Raw genomic sequence first — 17,083 nt, 5'->3', positions numbered from 1 at the left:
CAGCTGTTAACTAAACCCATAGACACAACATACACCAAATAAATTAGCAGCTTATAAACATAAAATTTATCTTATAAATATCCCGATTTCATTTGGCAAATAAAATTTTAAACGTAGTTTCATCACTAAATCAAACGATAGTACTAAATGGACAGCATTCAAACGATAGTACACAATACGATAGTATTGCGAAACGTTTCACGCTGCCATCTCAAGCGATAGCGAGCCGAATCGAAGCGTAGCGTCAACGTCATTGGAGCGAGCTGCGTCGCTTTGAACACTCGCCAATCGGTCTAGTCTTCTCAGTGTAGATCATGCTAATTACTCTTGCTCTACCCTTCTCTCTCTCTCTCTTTCTTGCTCGCTCTCATCTGCTCTGAAGACAAAGCTAAAGGCGCTTGCTGTTGTTGTTGGGATTGCTTATTGTACTCTTTGTTTGCAATTGTTTAAATACGTTATCTTTGTTGACAGCGACAACGACAACGACAAAGACTACGACGCCGACGCCGACAACTTAAATACGCGTAACATATACGTCCGGTTGCCACCAGAGAGCAAGAGCAAGAGAGAGAGAGAGAGAGAGAGAGAGAGGGAGACAAAGAGAGCGAGAGAACAACTAATAATAGAGATGGAACAGTGGAGTAATTAAGAACGTAAATCATTACAGAACATTGCTCATTACGATAAGCATTCCAGCTGAAATAGCTTTAAGGGAATAATCTCAAGGGAGCCGCGAAACAGTTTGTCACATTCCTGACGCACGCCAAATTCAACAGGTGCAACACCAATTGCCCAATGCAGGTACAGTGCACACCTGATACAATGAACACGCACCCAAACTCGACAAATTTTCAGCTGACCTTCAACGCACTTAACTTGGAAAATAAATTATTAATCAGATAGTTGGAATAAGAAGCATAAAATTGAATTACTTTCAATTATGTTTTACATTGATACAAAATTTCGAATCGATTGAAAAACTTAAAAAAAAAGTACATTTCAAGTGTCATATAAAGAAATCAAAGTTTATGCTATTTAAATAAACCTTTTGGAGCAAAAAGCTGATGAATTTAATAGATGTAAACAAAATGTTGTTTAAATTTTCAAATTGTTTCGAACTTTGCTTTCAAATAACAAACATGAACACAGCCAATGATCCTTTTTTTAGTTGAAGCACTTTTCGCAAATAATAAATAAACAAAAAAGATCATAAAAATATTCACACAATCCAAAAAAAAAAACACTTTAAATATATTTTTAAAACTGCCAAATAGTAAATTTGGATTTTTTGTGTACTAAAATTAAAGAGAGTTCAATAGTCAAACGGCGTATACTTGATTTAGGCACGGCACTGAAAAGTATGCAACACTTTTTTGCGGACTTAAAGGCAACTTTAAATGCAATACTCAGCGTTACGTTATATGACGTAAGAAGTGACGTTAGCAGGATATTCAAGTCCTAGAGCGAAATGCAACTGCTTAAGCTTACCGCAAATATCGAAATGAGCTGAGGAACCATATATATACATTAATATATATATATATATATATATATATAGAATGTGAAGCAAGTCGAGCAACGGCAATTTGGCAACTGAATTTAGTAACGTGAGAGAGCGAAAATGCTTGGCCGGACATTCTGAGCCCTAATTGTAAGCAAACAAGATAATCAAGCGACATCGAGCCGAAAAAAAATTAATTAGGCGTTGCGCCAAATGAGCAAACAAATGCGCAAGCAATTAAAATGTGTAGAAAAAATGCACAACCAAAAAAGGTAAAAAAAAAAGAACCAAAAACAATAACGAAAACGGTAAGCAGCGCAGCCAATAATCTCAATCCGTAATTAAACAATAAACGCAACGTAAATATTCAGTTCAAAAAAAGTGTTCACCGCATAAGAGAATGATGATGAGCGCGGCTCCAGTGCGTCATTGGAAGTTGTTGTCTCTGCGGGAAGAACAGAGAGAGTCAGATAGAGAGAGCGAACGGTGCGAAATGAGTGAGCAACACAGCTGGCAATCACACGCACACACACACGCACGCACGCACTTAAGCTCTCTCACATTCACACACACACACATAGCACACTCACGCACCACCCAAATTGGGAGTTGAGCTGACATGTGTCAGCAGACAGCGTCGTGAGTTGTTGTTCGCATTGCAGCCCAATGCAACGTCCGTGGGCACCAACACCGATGAGGGGAGCGGGGTAGCAGCTGATGACGCTGCTGCTGCTGCTGTTGCTGATGGTGTTGCTGCTGCTGTGAGGCGACGTCGCCGACGTCTGCTCCAGCCGCGACACGTGTTGGCATTAGTATTGTAATTGTTGCCACCCGCGAATTTGTCAAAACTATTGCCCATTATTACTTTTTTATGTGATACTAAATGTAATATACCTCTCTAAACATTGCAAACATATTGTTTGGTTATTGAGAACCGTCGTTGCACGCGTTTAATTTTGTTAATTGTATTTTTTTTGGGGGAGAGCGCCACACACAAAATAAAAATAAAAATAATAGAGAGAGCGCGCGCGTTCAACAGTGAGAACAGAATGTTGTTTGTTGATTGACGCCTGGGAATCAGCCGCGAAAACTTTTTGTGCAAGTTTTTATGAGTTGCCCAATTTGTCGAAGCAACAACAACAACAACTCTGACTCTCTTTGGCAAGCATAAGCACAGCAATAACAACAACAAAAAGCTCAAGCAAAAGCTCAAAAATTGCAAGAGAGCAGGAGAGCGAAAGAGTGCATGTTGTAGTCAGCTGTTCTGGGAGAGCAGCGAAAACGACACAAAGTCAGGGTCAACCGCACAAAAACAACAACAAACCAACCGTATGAAATATATTGATTTTGAACAGCGTCGTCCTCTAAAAGCAGAACGAGCGAGAGAGAGAGACAGCAATGTAAGGCAAAGAGTTAAAATTATGTTTTGAGGAGGCGACAAATGTAAGTATATGTATGTATGTGTATTAATAATTGATGTGCTATTGCATACATTGCCATCGTGGCCCAAATAGAAGCCCACGCGATGCGAGTGCGCTGTCAACGGCTGCTGCTGCGTATGCTGATGATGATGCTGCTGCTGCTGCTGCAGTTGGGAAGCGCCGACGCTGCTCTGCGTTGATTGACGCAAGTCCTGATATCCCGACTCCAGCTCTGTGTACGACATGCCGATGCGTAGTTTGTTTTTTTTTCTTTTGCGTGGGTTTTTGTTAGTTTTGTTTTGCTGGGTTAATGCAAAATAATAAAAAAACAAAATGGAATTTAGCAAGCGACGATTATATTTTTACATTATGATTACACGCACAGACACACACACACAAACACACGGACACGGGGCTATTTATTGGGATACCGGGAACGAGGGCACTTGAAATAAATGTGTTCAATTTATTTGTTATGTGAATTTTGCTTTTTCAATCACTCCCGAAATAACTGCAGAAGTTGCGCGCGCTTCTATTTTGTTTGTCCTTCGCTTTTCACCGTTGACGCGTTATTATTTATTTATTTTTATATACTATCAACAACATAATTCGCGTATTACGAAAGATTGCAACAACAATGTTTCGGTCACACACACGACCACATGCAACCTGCACAACTAGAGGTGGCAAACTTTTTGCACCGAACAAACATTATTATTGTTTGCAGACAAATAATATTAATTACGCATTTCTTTTTAAATTTTCTTAAGCAAACTTTTTCGTTTTGAGTTGGATTCAGACTTTTGTTTCTTAAAAAAAGAGCTTTCCTAAGGCTGTTTTATTTGTCGCAGTGTGACCATAAGCAACATTTACCAAAATATACTTTTTATACGAGCAAAAGAAATATACAGAAAATTGGCACTTTCTAGTAGGGATTTCAAAATTGGCGCCAATTTAAAAAGCTTTTTATTTGCGTTTTTATTTGCCAAGTATGGATGTTGTCATTTGTTTATTCTCTGATCAAATTTCATAAAATATATGCAAAGTACAAGTTCAAGTTTTATGCTGAAATAAATACTGCAGAAGCTTCTTCGGTACGTCAACAATTTGCCCTAATATTCGTATTGCTGGTATTTAATTCGCTGCAAGCTTTACGTAGTTTGTATTGATTGACGTAATTGACAAGGCGCGCAACGTGAAATTCAAATAATTTGAAATTGCATTATATGTATAAAACATTTTCTTACTTTCAATTTATTTTTAAATGTCAATCAAGTTAATGATAATGTGTAGACCATATTTTTGCAGATGCAGATCCAACTTTTTTTACATTTAGCATTTTCTATAGTCGGAAGAAAGGAAAAGGAAAAACAATAAAACGCTGTTGATTGTTTAAAAGTGTTTTTGTTTAATTACATAGATATCATTCGCATTGTAAACATACTCGTACATAATTATGTATTTGTGTGTTGTATGTAATTAATTAATTATTATTTTTTAGGTGTTTTTTGCCCAATAAAGTTATGATTCCTCGAACATTTTCTTCAGACCATTACTAATAATATTAGGGGCTAGGGGTGCTGTTTTTTTCCTTTTTTTGGGATAGGGTTGGGGAATTGTTTCAAGGGTCTGAAAAGGGTTTTTTTGGGGAGGGGGAGAGGTGTGTGGTTGCTTAATATACATAAGATAAATTGATTACATTTAGTTTTTACTTCAATTACTTGTTGCATATGATGAAGACGACTTCGAGTTTCGAAATCGAATCGAATTTCTTGAATTAAACATACACATGCTCGTGTATATGTATTGTATATATATATGTATGTGTGTAGAATACATAATTTGTAATTGTATGTATTTGTATTTGTATTTTGTATACATATACATATGTATATGTATGTATATTTATTTATTTAAATATATATATATATGTATATATATTTCATATTATAATAAGGTTTGAATGTGTGTGCTTCTTGTTGGGTTCTTGACTTAAGCTCTAAACATTTTTGTTGTTTTTTTTTTTGTTTCTTTCATGTTTTTTTTAATTTAAATTAGTAAGTTGTCATTAAATTGATTTCAATTCATTCAATTTTCAAATTAGATTTTGTCCACTGCAATTTGTTTTCGCACTTTTCTTTCGACGATTTTCTCAATCTATATATATATATCAATATATTCTTCATCGTCGAGTTTCAAAAAAAAAATTCAAATTCATCTTGTCTTAAAATCATACAATTCATGGATCCTTGCGCATACATATTCAAATATATATATAATTAGTTATATATATATGTATATTACATGTGTGTATGTGTGTGTGTATTGCATGTATGTATTTGTATGTCTAAATGCACGCTCATTCGAAATGGCTAGAATTTGCATATTTGTTTTCGTTTTTGTTGTTTCATTTAGTTTTTGCTTTGCTAACACAATAAATATAAAAAATTAAGACAATTTCTTATGTGTGTGTGTGTGTGTGTGTTTTGTTATTCATTGGTTTGTTTCCCGTTTCAAATTAACCAAATATAGCTTATACATGTGATTGGTTGGGTTGTGTGTGTGTGTAAGTGTATTAGTGTTGGTGTGTGTGTGTGTGGAGTGTGTTAATGTGAGCATTTAAAAACTAGTTTGTATAAATTGTTGGCTTGCTTTTTAATATTATGCATTATGTATTCGTTTGCTTGTTTTTTGTATGTTTGTTTGTTTGTTTTGTTTGTTGTTGGTTTTCATTATCATTGTTAGTTAGTTGCACATTTTGTTTGTTGTCGAAATACAAGCATTGACAATAATAAATTCTTGTCAAATTGTTTATCGTCAAATGTCATTGCCGATGTATATTGTGTATACCCTAGATAAATGCATATGCATATGCAGATGTATGTATGTACATATACATATATGTACATCAATGTATGTATGCATATGTATTTCATTGTTTACGAGCAATGCTAACATTTAACGTATGTATCTACGTATTTCTACACATTCCTTTTTTGTTTTTTTCTTTTTTTAATTTGTATTATTATGTAACTGTATCACAATGGGGTTTGTCGCTTTCTCAATGCGCGCTTTCTCTAACAATTCTCCTTTCATTCTGTGTTCTTATTTATTTTGTTTTCTTCTACTTCGTCATCTTCTTCTTCTTCGTTTTTTTGCATTCCATTTTAGCTAGTAGACTGGAGGCCAAAATATCCAAAAAATTTTGCTTATCACTTACAATGCTGCATTTATTTCTTATTTTTTTTGTTTTGTATATTTTTAATCATAACGTATTTCTTAATTTTGTGTAAACAAATTGTCTTGTTCAGCATTTATATTTTTTTTTTGTAAATTTGCCAATTTTTCTATGTGTAAACTGTTCTCATCATCTCTTTTTTTTTCATTTTGTTTTGTTTGCTGCATCTAACTTTGGCGCTTAAAAGTATGCTATGTGTATCTGTATGTGTGTGTGTATGTGTGTGTGTGTTTGTATGTGTATGTGTGTGTGCATTTTGGCAATTGTGCGGACTCGACGCGCTGTCAACGTAATTGCGGCCAGCACTGTATTATTTGTTAAATGCATTTTGTCGTCACTCACTTCGTCTTCGTTTTCATTTTCATTTTCGTTACGTAACCAGCGACTGGCTTTTGATAAATGTATGTAGTATGTAAAATAATGTATTGTATTGTATTGTATGGTAGTTAATAGATTCTATACATATACATACATCTGGCATGTATATATGTATATTCTTCATATATATGTATACATATCTGGTATAGAGGTATATATATATATAAACAAAATGAATGATTTTAAACATAAGATATACGCTTGAAGCAAAGTAATACACACAAAAAACATTTACAGAAAAATTCATTCATATCAAAAAATATATATATTTTAAATTGGATAACGGCATTTCTCACTTTGTTTCGTCTTCGTGTTCGTTTTCGTTCTTTTGTTGTTTTCGTTTCTTTTTTTTTGTTTTTGGTTTTTGGCTTTTGCTGCTTGTGTTACGCGTTATATATTTCTTCTTTTGTTGTTGTTCATTATTATAATATTCTAAAAAAAAAAAACAAAAAACAACAAACACGAAACGAAACGTTTTGTCTTACATTACGTTAACGTTGCATTACGATACGTTACGTTACGTTGCGTTGCGTATTACATTTTGTCTTGTTAACGTATTTTTTTTTTACTTTTTCGTTTTTGCTTTTGGATTTTTCAAAAGTTGCATTTTTTTCATACTTTCAAAAATATATATGTTTGTTGTTCTATATATCATCGTTGTATATATGTATGTACATATATATATTTGTAAAAATATATACATATATATAAATATATCTGTATATAGATAAAGAGAGAGTGTGTATGAGAGAGAAAGTTACTGAGACAGACACAGTTTTGTTGTTTTGGTTTTTTTTTGTGTTGTTGTTGAGAAATCGAGAGAGATACTGAATAAAGGATGGCAAAAAGTTTGCCTCAACTTTATACAAATTGCACTGAATAATTTCATAAAACTTGTTTTTCAATTTTTTTGTAGTTTTTTTTCGTGGGTGTTTTTTTTTTTGTTGTTTTTGTTTTAGGTTTTTTTTTCGTTGCATCTTTTCAGTTAGTTACGCTTAAATTTTATCAGTTTCAGTTTCAATTTGTTTTTCTCTTTTTTTGCATTTTTGTTTTTCATTTCATTTGTTTCGTATAACTGTCTGTGTGTGTGTGTGTTAGTGTTACTTTTGTGTCTGTCTTTGTTTTGTTCACAACAACTTATAGGTAATACAATACAAATATCGCGTTCTATAGGTTTTATTTCTTAAAAAAAAGAATGTGTGCCTCATGTCATCCATAATACATATTTTCTTTATAGCCATATATCATCGCAATTTTGGCATTGGCATAGCCATCAGACATTGTCTACATATATATATATGCATATATATTGAGAGAGAGAGATAGTTGTATATATATACATATACACGACAATAATACAAATATACATAACATATTTTTATATATATTGATAGACATACATACATGTAAACATGCATATATGTATATACATATATATATAATCGGCTGTTACATAATTTTATGTATTTTTTTTTCATTTTTCGTTTTCTTTAAATTGGTTATTAATTAGTATTTTTTATAAGTCTATCACATCATCACAATTCGGTTGCATAAAAAAATGCCTAGACAGCGGGCGGGGCGGTGGGTGGTTTGATTTTATTAGATCGACTAACTGAATATGACTGACTTACTGATTGATTGATTGATTGACTGACTGACTGACTGATCGATGTAATAACTGAAGATCTCAAGATATAATCCGCCGAACCGCCGACGCCAGCAATGTCTGGGTTCATTTTTTCACATAGTAACATTGTGTATACATATACATATAAAAAATAATATAGTATTCAGTTTTCAGTTTCTAAAACAAACAAAAAAATATATATATATATTAATTTAAGCGTATGAGAGATTAACAAACAGAAAACCAAATCAAAACAAAACAAAACAATAATCATAAACAATGTCTCTTCTTCCACTTCTTTTATGGTGTAATTCTTTTCTTTTCATTTCTATTCATTTCATTTCTTTTCTATTCTTTTCTTGTTTGTTTGTATATGTATTTTATTCTTTCTCTTCTTATTCTTCTTATTCACCGTCATCTATCATTAAATGTAGTTTTTGTTACAAGGAGATCCATGTGGTGTAGTATATATAGAAATATATACAAGTGTTTTGTTTTTTTTTTTCCCCAACTTCTTGTTCTAATCTTTCCATAATATAATTGTAAATTGCTGTTGCTAAACATATTCTATGTTTTTTCAATTCTTTTCTTTTCTTTTCTTGTTTGCTTGATTCTTTCTTACCCCCTTTTGTCCTGTCTCTTTACTGTTACTTTTTCTTTTCTATTCTCTTTTCATTCTTTTGCTAAATGGCTTTGTACTGCTTTTCCGTTTTGAGGATGAACTTAGAAAATTGTCTAACTCTAAATATGGTATTTGCTTTCAGTTATCAGTTTTTGGTTTTTTTTTTTATTGTTAAGAGAAACAAGCGAAATCAAACCCTATTCTCAACACTGGGCAACAACGTTTTTTTTTTTGACCAACAGAAATGTTACTAACTAATAATCTTATATTGTGTGTAGGAATGAGGAAGGCCAGAGAGGAGGCTTTATCCGATGTTTTATCCCTTATGTATGTGAAGAATGTGATGATCGATGTTCGATGATGTTTTGGATGATGATTACGACAAAATGAAAGAATGTGAAACCTCTGCTACGACACTCAACAAAACAAATAATTTGTTATATGTATATATATGTGTTATTGTTGTTCTGGTTCTTGATCTTGTTCTTCTCCATAATAAGCATACATATATATCCAAATACAAACATGTATATGCATATATATGCATTGCTCTTTAACTGTATTATCATTATTATTGTTTTCTTTCTATCTGTGTGTGTATGTGTGTGTGGCAATTGTTTTTTAATTTTTCTTCTCCTTTTCTTGTTTTTCCTTTTTGTTGTATTTTGTTTGCTGTGTTCTGTTCTGCTTTGCACTTTCAATTATCTTTTTTGTTTTTATGGATGAATGTGGCGTTTTTTCTTTTTTTTTCTTCCGTTTTACTTCATGTTCTCTTTTAATTTTCGTTAAATTAAATTTGTGTTAAATTTGATTTTTTCCAGTATTTGCACTTTTGAAAAATACATCATGTTTTTGTTTTTTTTTCTGTTTTGCGAATGTGAATTATATATCAAAGAGTTATACATAGATCAAAAATGTTTTGCATGTACTTATTAGAGTTTCCATTAAAGCCTACAGGAAATTAGCTACTCACAAAAAAAAAAAAAATTCACATAATTATATATTTATATGTTTTCGTATAGACATATAGATAAATAAATTAGATTGCGTTTCAACTTCAAGATATGCAAATAAGAAAATTATATAAAAAAAAAAAAAAAATAATGATAATAAACTATATATACGATATATATATATATTACTCGAACTTTAAAGTGTTTCGTTTGTTTTGTTCCAATACATATTTCATGGTTTTCTTCAGATTCGTTTTTACATACTTCTACCAAAGCAGCGCTGCTTTTTGTTTTCATAACCCCCCACCCCGCTGGAAGAGGAAGGGGGCGATGATACTTTTCATTTTTGAAGTTTACAAATTTCTAAATATTTTTGTTTTGTGTTTTTTGTTTTTAGTGTTTAGTGTTTGTAGTTTTACTTCAACTTGATTTTGTTTTTCAGTTCGTTTTGGTATTTAGCAATTTTTGTTCACTTTCACGATTAGCTGCATTTTTCTCTCAGTGTATGAGTGTGTGTGTCTGTGTCTATGTATTTGTGTGTGTGTGTGAGTGTGCGTGTTTTTGTATATTATTCAGTTTATAAATATTATTAAGTTTAGTTTCGTTATTATGGAATTCTTTGTTCACGTTTATAATTTGTTGAATATATTATACAAGCAAACCGTTAATTTCATACCAACCAAGTTAGTGAAAAGGTTTTACAAAATTTCTTTTCTCATTTTTCTTACAATTTTGTACGTGTGTGTGTATGGTGTGTGTATGTGTGTGTGTGTTTGTGGGACTCTGTGTGTAGATGTGTGTTTAACAAATTGCTGAATATATTTGATTTCGTAGTTGTTGCTTTGTTATTATTATGTATACGCAGTGTGTACGGTGTGTGTTTGTATAGCACTTAAACGTAATTTTAACAAAATTGTCTCGAAATATCTATAGGATCAGTGTGTGTGCCTCTGCGTGTGTGTTTGTGTTTATATTAAGATAATATTTAGCACTCGAAAAAAAAATGAATATTGAATCGATTAGAAACTAAGAAGAACTAAGTTGTAAACATTCGAAGAACATGCGATTTCTGTTCGCGCTAAAGAATGCTTAACAACTATGTAGATATATATGTATATATATGTATATATATGTATGTATATATTAGTTAATAATGTGTAACAGTAGTTAGTTGATGTTGCCTGTTGATAGTTATAGTCGTAGTGGTTGTTGTTGTTCTTGTTGTTTTCATGTTGTTTCATTTACCCAGCGAGATGTTGTTGTGTTTGTTGTCGGCTGCAGTTAACGGGAATCGATTTTTTCCTGCGTTGCGAAAGCCAAATAGAAAGAGAAACAAAATCGAATCACATAAAAGAATATTTGCAATTTGTTGTTGCTTACCCTAACGATTTGTTGTTAAATTGCCGTTTTGTTGTGTTGTTGTTTTTGTTGTTGTTGTTGCTGCTGCAGCCGCCAAGCGCATAACTCAAATTTGTCCATGTGTTAATAATATATGAGTGCATAATGTGTGTGTGTGTGTTTGTTGTGTAGCAGAAAAATCATAGATATAAATGAGAAACTATGCGTGCATATATCCACATCGATATATAAGTAAAAACGGAGTTAAACTTGTGCAAAAAATGTTCTCTTTTTTTTCTGTTTCTTTCATTTGTTTTTATCATCGTTAATAGTTGCCATTTGTTGTTGCGTTGTTCTTGTTGAGACGCTCTGATTGTTGTTCTTGTTGTTGTTGTTTGATGTTGGAATCCGGATCCGATCGACCAAGAATCACACTAGCTTACATCATTTACCCCATACACCTGGCATTTCATTGGTTTAATAGACAAATTGCAGGGTTTCATTTATGTTTATGTTTTTTTCTCGATTTCTTTTGTTTGTTTAGCGTATGCGGCAAATGTGTAAACTCGTTTGATTCAATGTTTACTACATTTCATTCGTGTCAAAATGTTTCGTGTGTGTATGTTTTTCTTGTGTGTTTTTGTCTGGGTGGATTAGTGCTTGCTTCTCTTTGCTGTTGTTGTTTTATTATAGTTGGTTGCAGTAAGTTCTTCTCTTTCCTTTGCAGCACTTAATGCTGTCCTGCCTGCTCGATGGCAGCACCGGGTCCAGGTCCAGCCACAGCGGGTGCAAATTGATGATGCTGGGCCGCATAGTAGGCGGGCGGCATATTGAATTGGCTGGCATACGGATTGGTGCCGGGTGCCGCCGTTGTGGTCAACACACCGGCCGCATCATACATGTAGGCAGCACCTGGTGCAGCGGCAACCGGTGCCCGACCAGCGCTGCCAGCCACAGCTGCGGCTGCCGCAACGGCGGCAATCGGTGGCGAATTCGCTGGCGTGTAGTGGACAAGCGGTGTGCTGACCACAGTCGGTGCATACTCCTTGAAAGTCTTATCATCGCCCACCATCGCATGCTTTGGCTTCTGTTGCTGCTGCTGTTGTTGCTGCTGCTGTTGCTGTTGTGTGTAGTGTTGCGGCGGCTGTTGTTGCTGCTGTTGTGGCTGTTGCTGCTGCTGTTGTTGCTGCTGCTGCTGCTGTTGATAGTCACGCTTGGGATACTGCTGGAAACGTGGCATTCCGCTGCCAGCGGCTGCTGCATTTGGTGGCACAAATTGCCGTCCACGATAGTTCGGTTGCATGAATGCGCCGCCCTGTTGACCCAAATGCGGTTGCCCAGCATTGTGGGCACCAGCCGCACCGCCAGCAGCGCCGCCTGCGCCATTGTGTCCCATGATGGCACGCGGTCCGCCATTGTTGAAGGGAGCCCGAGGGCGATAGGTGGCATTGCCGTTGCGATTGCCGCCATCGGGACCCGTTTGTTGATTGAGTGCAGCGCCAGCGCCGCCGCCACGATTCCAATTGCCAACACCACCGCCGGTGCCATTGGGCTGATAACTGTTGCCGCCAGCGGCGTATTGCTGCTGATAGTTGGCGCGATTGTTGTAGCCATTGTTGCCGCCAACATTGCCATTGCCGCCCGCCTGATAGTTGAGCGGATTGCTGCGCTGCTGATAGACACCGGAGGCATTGCCGCCACCGTTGCCGCCATTGTTATTCCAACGCTTGTTGCCGCGATAGTTTGCCGAATTGGGCATGGCACGGGCCAAATCGAGCAGCGCCTGCGATGGCGTCTGGCCAGCCTCCTCGAGCACGGAGATCAATTCACGGGCCTGCTTGGCATTGTCGGGGGTGAAGAATGTGTAGGCGGTGCCCAGTTGCTGGCAGCGTCCGGTGCGTCCAATGCGATGCACATAGTTCTCGGATGAATTTGGATAATCGTAGTTAATCACATACTGCAGATCCTCCACATCGAGGCCACGCGATGCCACATCGGTGGCAATCAAAATGTTTGATTTACCATTCCGGAAATCCTTCAGCACCGAATCGCGTTCACTCTGCGACTTGTCGCCGTGTATGGAGGTGGCTGTGTAGCCCTCGCTGCGAATTATCTGCAGGATGTCCTCCACCTGAAGAGTTAAAGAGTTCGTTATGACAATGGTTGGACAATTGATTGCAGTACTAAGTAAATGAAGGTGGTTTATCTGCATTCCCGAAATTCATAGCTTACCTTAATTTTGGTTTCCACAAATATGATGATTTTGTTGCCATTGTTGGCCGCATTGTTCGTGGTCGGCGCAATCTCCTTGAGCAATCGCACCATGCGCTGCGGCTTCTCGTTCTCATTGCAAATCTCGACAATCTGTCGGATATTGTGATTGGCCGACAGATTCATCGAGCCAATGTTGATCTGTATGTAATCGTTGAGGAAATCGCCAGCCAGTGCCTGCACCTCCTTGGGCCATGTGGCCGACCACATGACAACCTGACGATCCGGACGAATCTGTTCGATAATCTTGCGTATTTGCGGCTCAAAGCCCATGTCAAGCATGCGATCGGCCTCATCCAAGACGAGATATGTGCAACGCTGCAAATTCGTATTGCGATTCTCGAGGAAATCAATCAGACGTCCCGGTGTGGCAATTATGACCTCGACGCCACGCTCCAAGTCGCGTGCTTGCGGCACCTTCGATGACCCGCCAAAGATGCAAGTGTGACGTATCTCGGGCTTGCACAAATGCCCATAATCCCGCACCACCGACTGAATCTGCTGGGCCAGCTCACGTGTGGGCGCCAACACCAGGGCGATGGGTCCATCGCCGCGCATTATCGGCGGCTGGTTGCCAATGTGCACAATGGCGGGCAGCATGTAGGCCAATGTCTTGCCCGATCCGGTTTGGGCGATGCCCACAAGATCGCGTCCGCTCAACGCAATTGGCCAGCCCTGGGATTGGATAGCGGTGGGTTTGGTGAAACCCTGACGCTTCATCTCATCGATGATGTGCGGCGGCAACGAGCATTCCTCGAAATTGGCCACCGGATGTGGCAGCTCGTTGCCCGACACCGTAATCTCGAGTTCGTGACGCATCTCGGCGACAGCCTGTTCGCTGCGATTCTGCATATTGGGATGCATAATGTAGAAATCCTTTTGGAATGGCGGCAAATTCTCCCAATGCGGCTTGACCAGATTGCGTCCCGGATTCTTGGCCTTCTCGCGTTGCAATTCGGCGCGTTCCTCCTTGGAGAGCATGCCCAATGCGGCCGCATTGTAGTTGGCACTGCCACCGCCTTGATAGCCACCGCCGCCGTTGCCCATGCCATTGTGTGGCTTCTGATAGCGTTGAGCGTAATTGGGATTCTTGGCCCGGGGTCCGCCCTGGAAGGCGATGCCATTGGCGCCAGCAAAGGCGCCGTTTTGCATGGCAGCATTGGCGCCGCCACCGCCACGATACGGATTACCGCCAGCGCCCATGCTGATGCTGTTCTGTATGCCGTAGGTCATCACACCGTATGGCTGGCCAAAGTGCATGCCACCAGCGGCTGCAGCGGCAGCGGCACCGCCGCCAGCGCCATTCAATGAGGCCGCATTCCCAGCGGCGCCGGCGAAATTGTTGCGCGGATAATAGGGACGTTCGTGACGTGGTCCATTGCCGCCGCCAGCAGCTGCGCCGCCACCACCGTTGCCATAATAGCCGCCCGTGTGCTGTTGTTGCACGCCGCCGGCGTTGGGTGCATATGCTCCAGCGTACATTATTGTTATGCTTCGCGTTGCGTTCTCTCACTCGCTCTTGCTGTCCGTCTGTCTCTCTCTATCACACTCACACTCCTCTGTCAATGTGTAGCTGATAGCGGGATTTGCCTTCAAAGTCCGCCTAAATAGAAATGAAGAGCGAATCGATTATTGAAAACATGTTGTCGAACATTGCACTTTAACATTAACAGCACTTTAACATAACATTCTAAACTTGTACACCAGTTTAACATTAACATAGCTATGAATGTTTAACAGTTTAGCATTAGCATAGACGTAACAGTCTAGTTTGAACACATGTTAGCTCGACTAGAAAATATCCTGCACTTTAAATTTGTTTTCAAATTGTACTTTAATACTTTAATACACTTAATAAAACGTAGTATTTTTAACTATTAGTAATTCACTAATACACTGCATACAAAATCAAATATCAAGTAAACCATTGAATTTTAACTAGAAAATACTTTGCATAAATAAATTAATTACACAGTATACAAAAAATATTTGCCTTGAAATAGTTGAACGTCTAAAAAAATACCCTGCCGGCAAAAATGCAATTTATTACACTTTACAACATACATGGGCTAGACTAGGAAATACCCTGTGCAGCATTTAAATAAACCACTTCAATTTTGTAGACTTTATAGGGTTAATACTTTGCTATTTGTTTTTTTTTTCGTTTTCTTATTAGAATTGTGTAATTTACTTGCAGAGATGTTTCTCTTCTTTTTTTTTTGAGCACGTGACATGAACTGGAGATAAATTATTTCTAAGCAATACGATTTTCTTGTTTTTTTTTAACTTTTTTTTTGTGATTATTTTTATAGTTTTGACATGAAGCGAGACCGCAATGCGGGTCGCAGGCCATTCGGGAGCCGGTGCGATAAAGAGAGCGAGAGAGAGAGTGTGTGAAGAAGAGCGAGAGCGTTGCCGCACCTCATGGAGACTGGACGGTGTATGTGTGTGTGTTGATAAATAAGCGCAAATCTTTTTTGGTTTCGCGTTGAAAATTGCAATTGAGCGTTGATTTGTTCAGTTACGCACGCCGCAATGCTCACACATATGCACACACATGCACTCTGGCTGTCTGTGTGTGTACAATTTCTATTGCTTAATTCTTTCTATTCCATAAAGTGCATATAAAATGTACCATAACAGCGGGTGCAGCCCCTCTCTCTCTCTAGCTCTTGCACTATCTCACACTAGCGTGCGCTCTCGCATGTTCTCTCTCTCTCTCTCTTTCTAGCGCGGCAGCAAGCGGCACAGAGTTCGCGCAAAAAAATCAATACAGCATCGCCAGCGGGCCAAGCAAAAGGGAAGTAAAAAAAAAAGAACAGAAAGAGAGCAACATGCAGAACGATACAAGCAAACACACACACGCACACACTCAACGCGAACATACACACACACACACACACACGTTATAGATATGTACGTTCGTATGAAAGTACATATGTATGTATTGTAGCACATTTACTTACCCTTTATTTTCGTGTTAGTTGTTGACTTTGAATAATTTTGAGCTACTTTTTGAAACGTTTCACAAAATATTTGTCGGTTTTCTTTTTTTTTTTTGATTTTGTGTCGAATTTGATGCGGTCGCGTGTGTAAATCTTATTTGCGGATTTCGAGTGAAATTTGTTTTTTTTTTCTGCTTTTTTTCTTTTTGTCGATTTTTTCGTCGTCACGCCTAGTGTAAGAAAAACTAGAGCTAGAGCTTCAAATTAATTGCTTTTAACACTGAAAACTAACTTTAAAGCTAACTAAAAGTGTACTTTGTTTTACACTATTTTATGAAAAACTATTTTCTATTACTTTTCTTGTGTATTTGTATATATATTTTTACAACAAAAAAAGTTTTGCAGATGGTAATTTCAGCAATTACCCACCAATGTGAGAAGAGAGCAGCGTGACCGCACGTTCAATTCCAAAATATACCGTATTTGCAACACGAAATATACAGGACAAAGCTGCAATATACCGCTTCAGAAACGCAAGTACGGTCACATTATTCGATTAGTGCTGCGTGACACATGGCGCAACATTTTGAATATTCTTGTGTTGGGAGACCGGTTAATATAGTTCATATGATTTCAGTTTTCACATAAGAAACAAATATATCTGAACTTGATTTGAAAATTTGTCAAATGACAGCAATAAGCATAGGAAAATGGGCCATAAATTAACCTTGGCTTGCAATTTCGGTATTTAAAAAAAAACTTTTAATTATATATCACAGACAGTCACAC

The 17,083-nt window shown here is 37.2% G+C and overlaps 1 protein-coding gene across 1 annotated transcript; it reads right to left on the bottom strand.

Annotated features, from left to right (window-relative positions):
• Positions 1-5,910: 5,910 nt before the first annotated feature.
• On the bottom strand, positions 5,911-16,708 carry LOC133847290 (uncharacterized). The gene is made up of 4 exons (XM_062282234.1): positions 16,316-16,708; positions 13,311-14,952; positions 11,121-13,209; positions 5,911-11,042 (listed from the first exon to the last, which is right to left on the bottom strand). Exons 2-3 carry the CDS (start codon positions 14,829-14,831, stop codon positions 11,809-11,811), a joined length of 2,922 nt encoding a protein of 973 aa, XP_062138218.1. The 5' UTR covers positions 14,832-14,952; positions 16,316-16,708; the 3' UTR covers positions 5,911-11,042; positions 11,121-11,808.
• Between the last annotated feature and the right edge of the window lie 375 nt (positions 16,709-17,083).

The sequence above is a fragment of the Drosophila sulfurigaster genome, chromosome X, assembly GCF_023558435.1.
Source record: "Drosophila sulfurigaster albostrigata strain 15112-1811.04 chromosome X, ASM2355843v2, whole genome shotgun sequence".
Taxonomy (NCBI): Eukaryota; Metazoa; Arthropoda; class Insecta; order Diptera; family Drosophilidae; genus Drosophila; species Drosophila sulfurigaster.
Note: the sequence above shows the minus strand (reverse complement) of the source record. Positions and strands in the feature narration are given on the sequence as shown.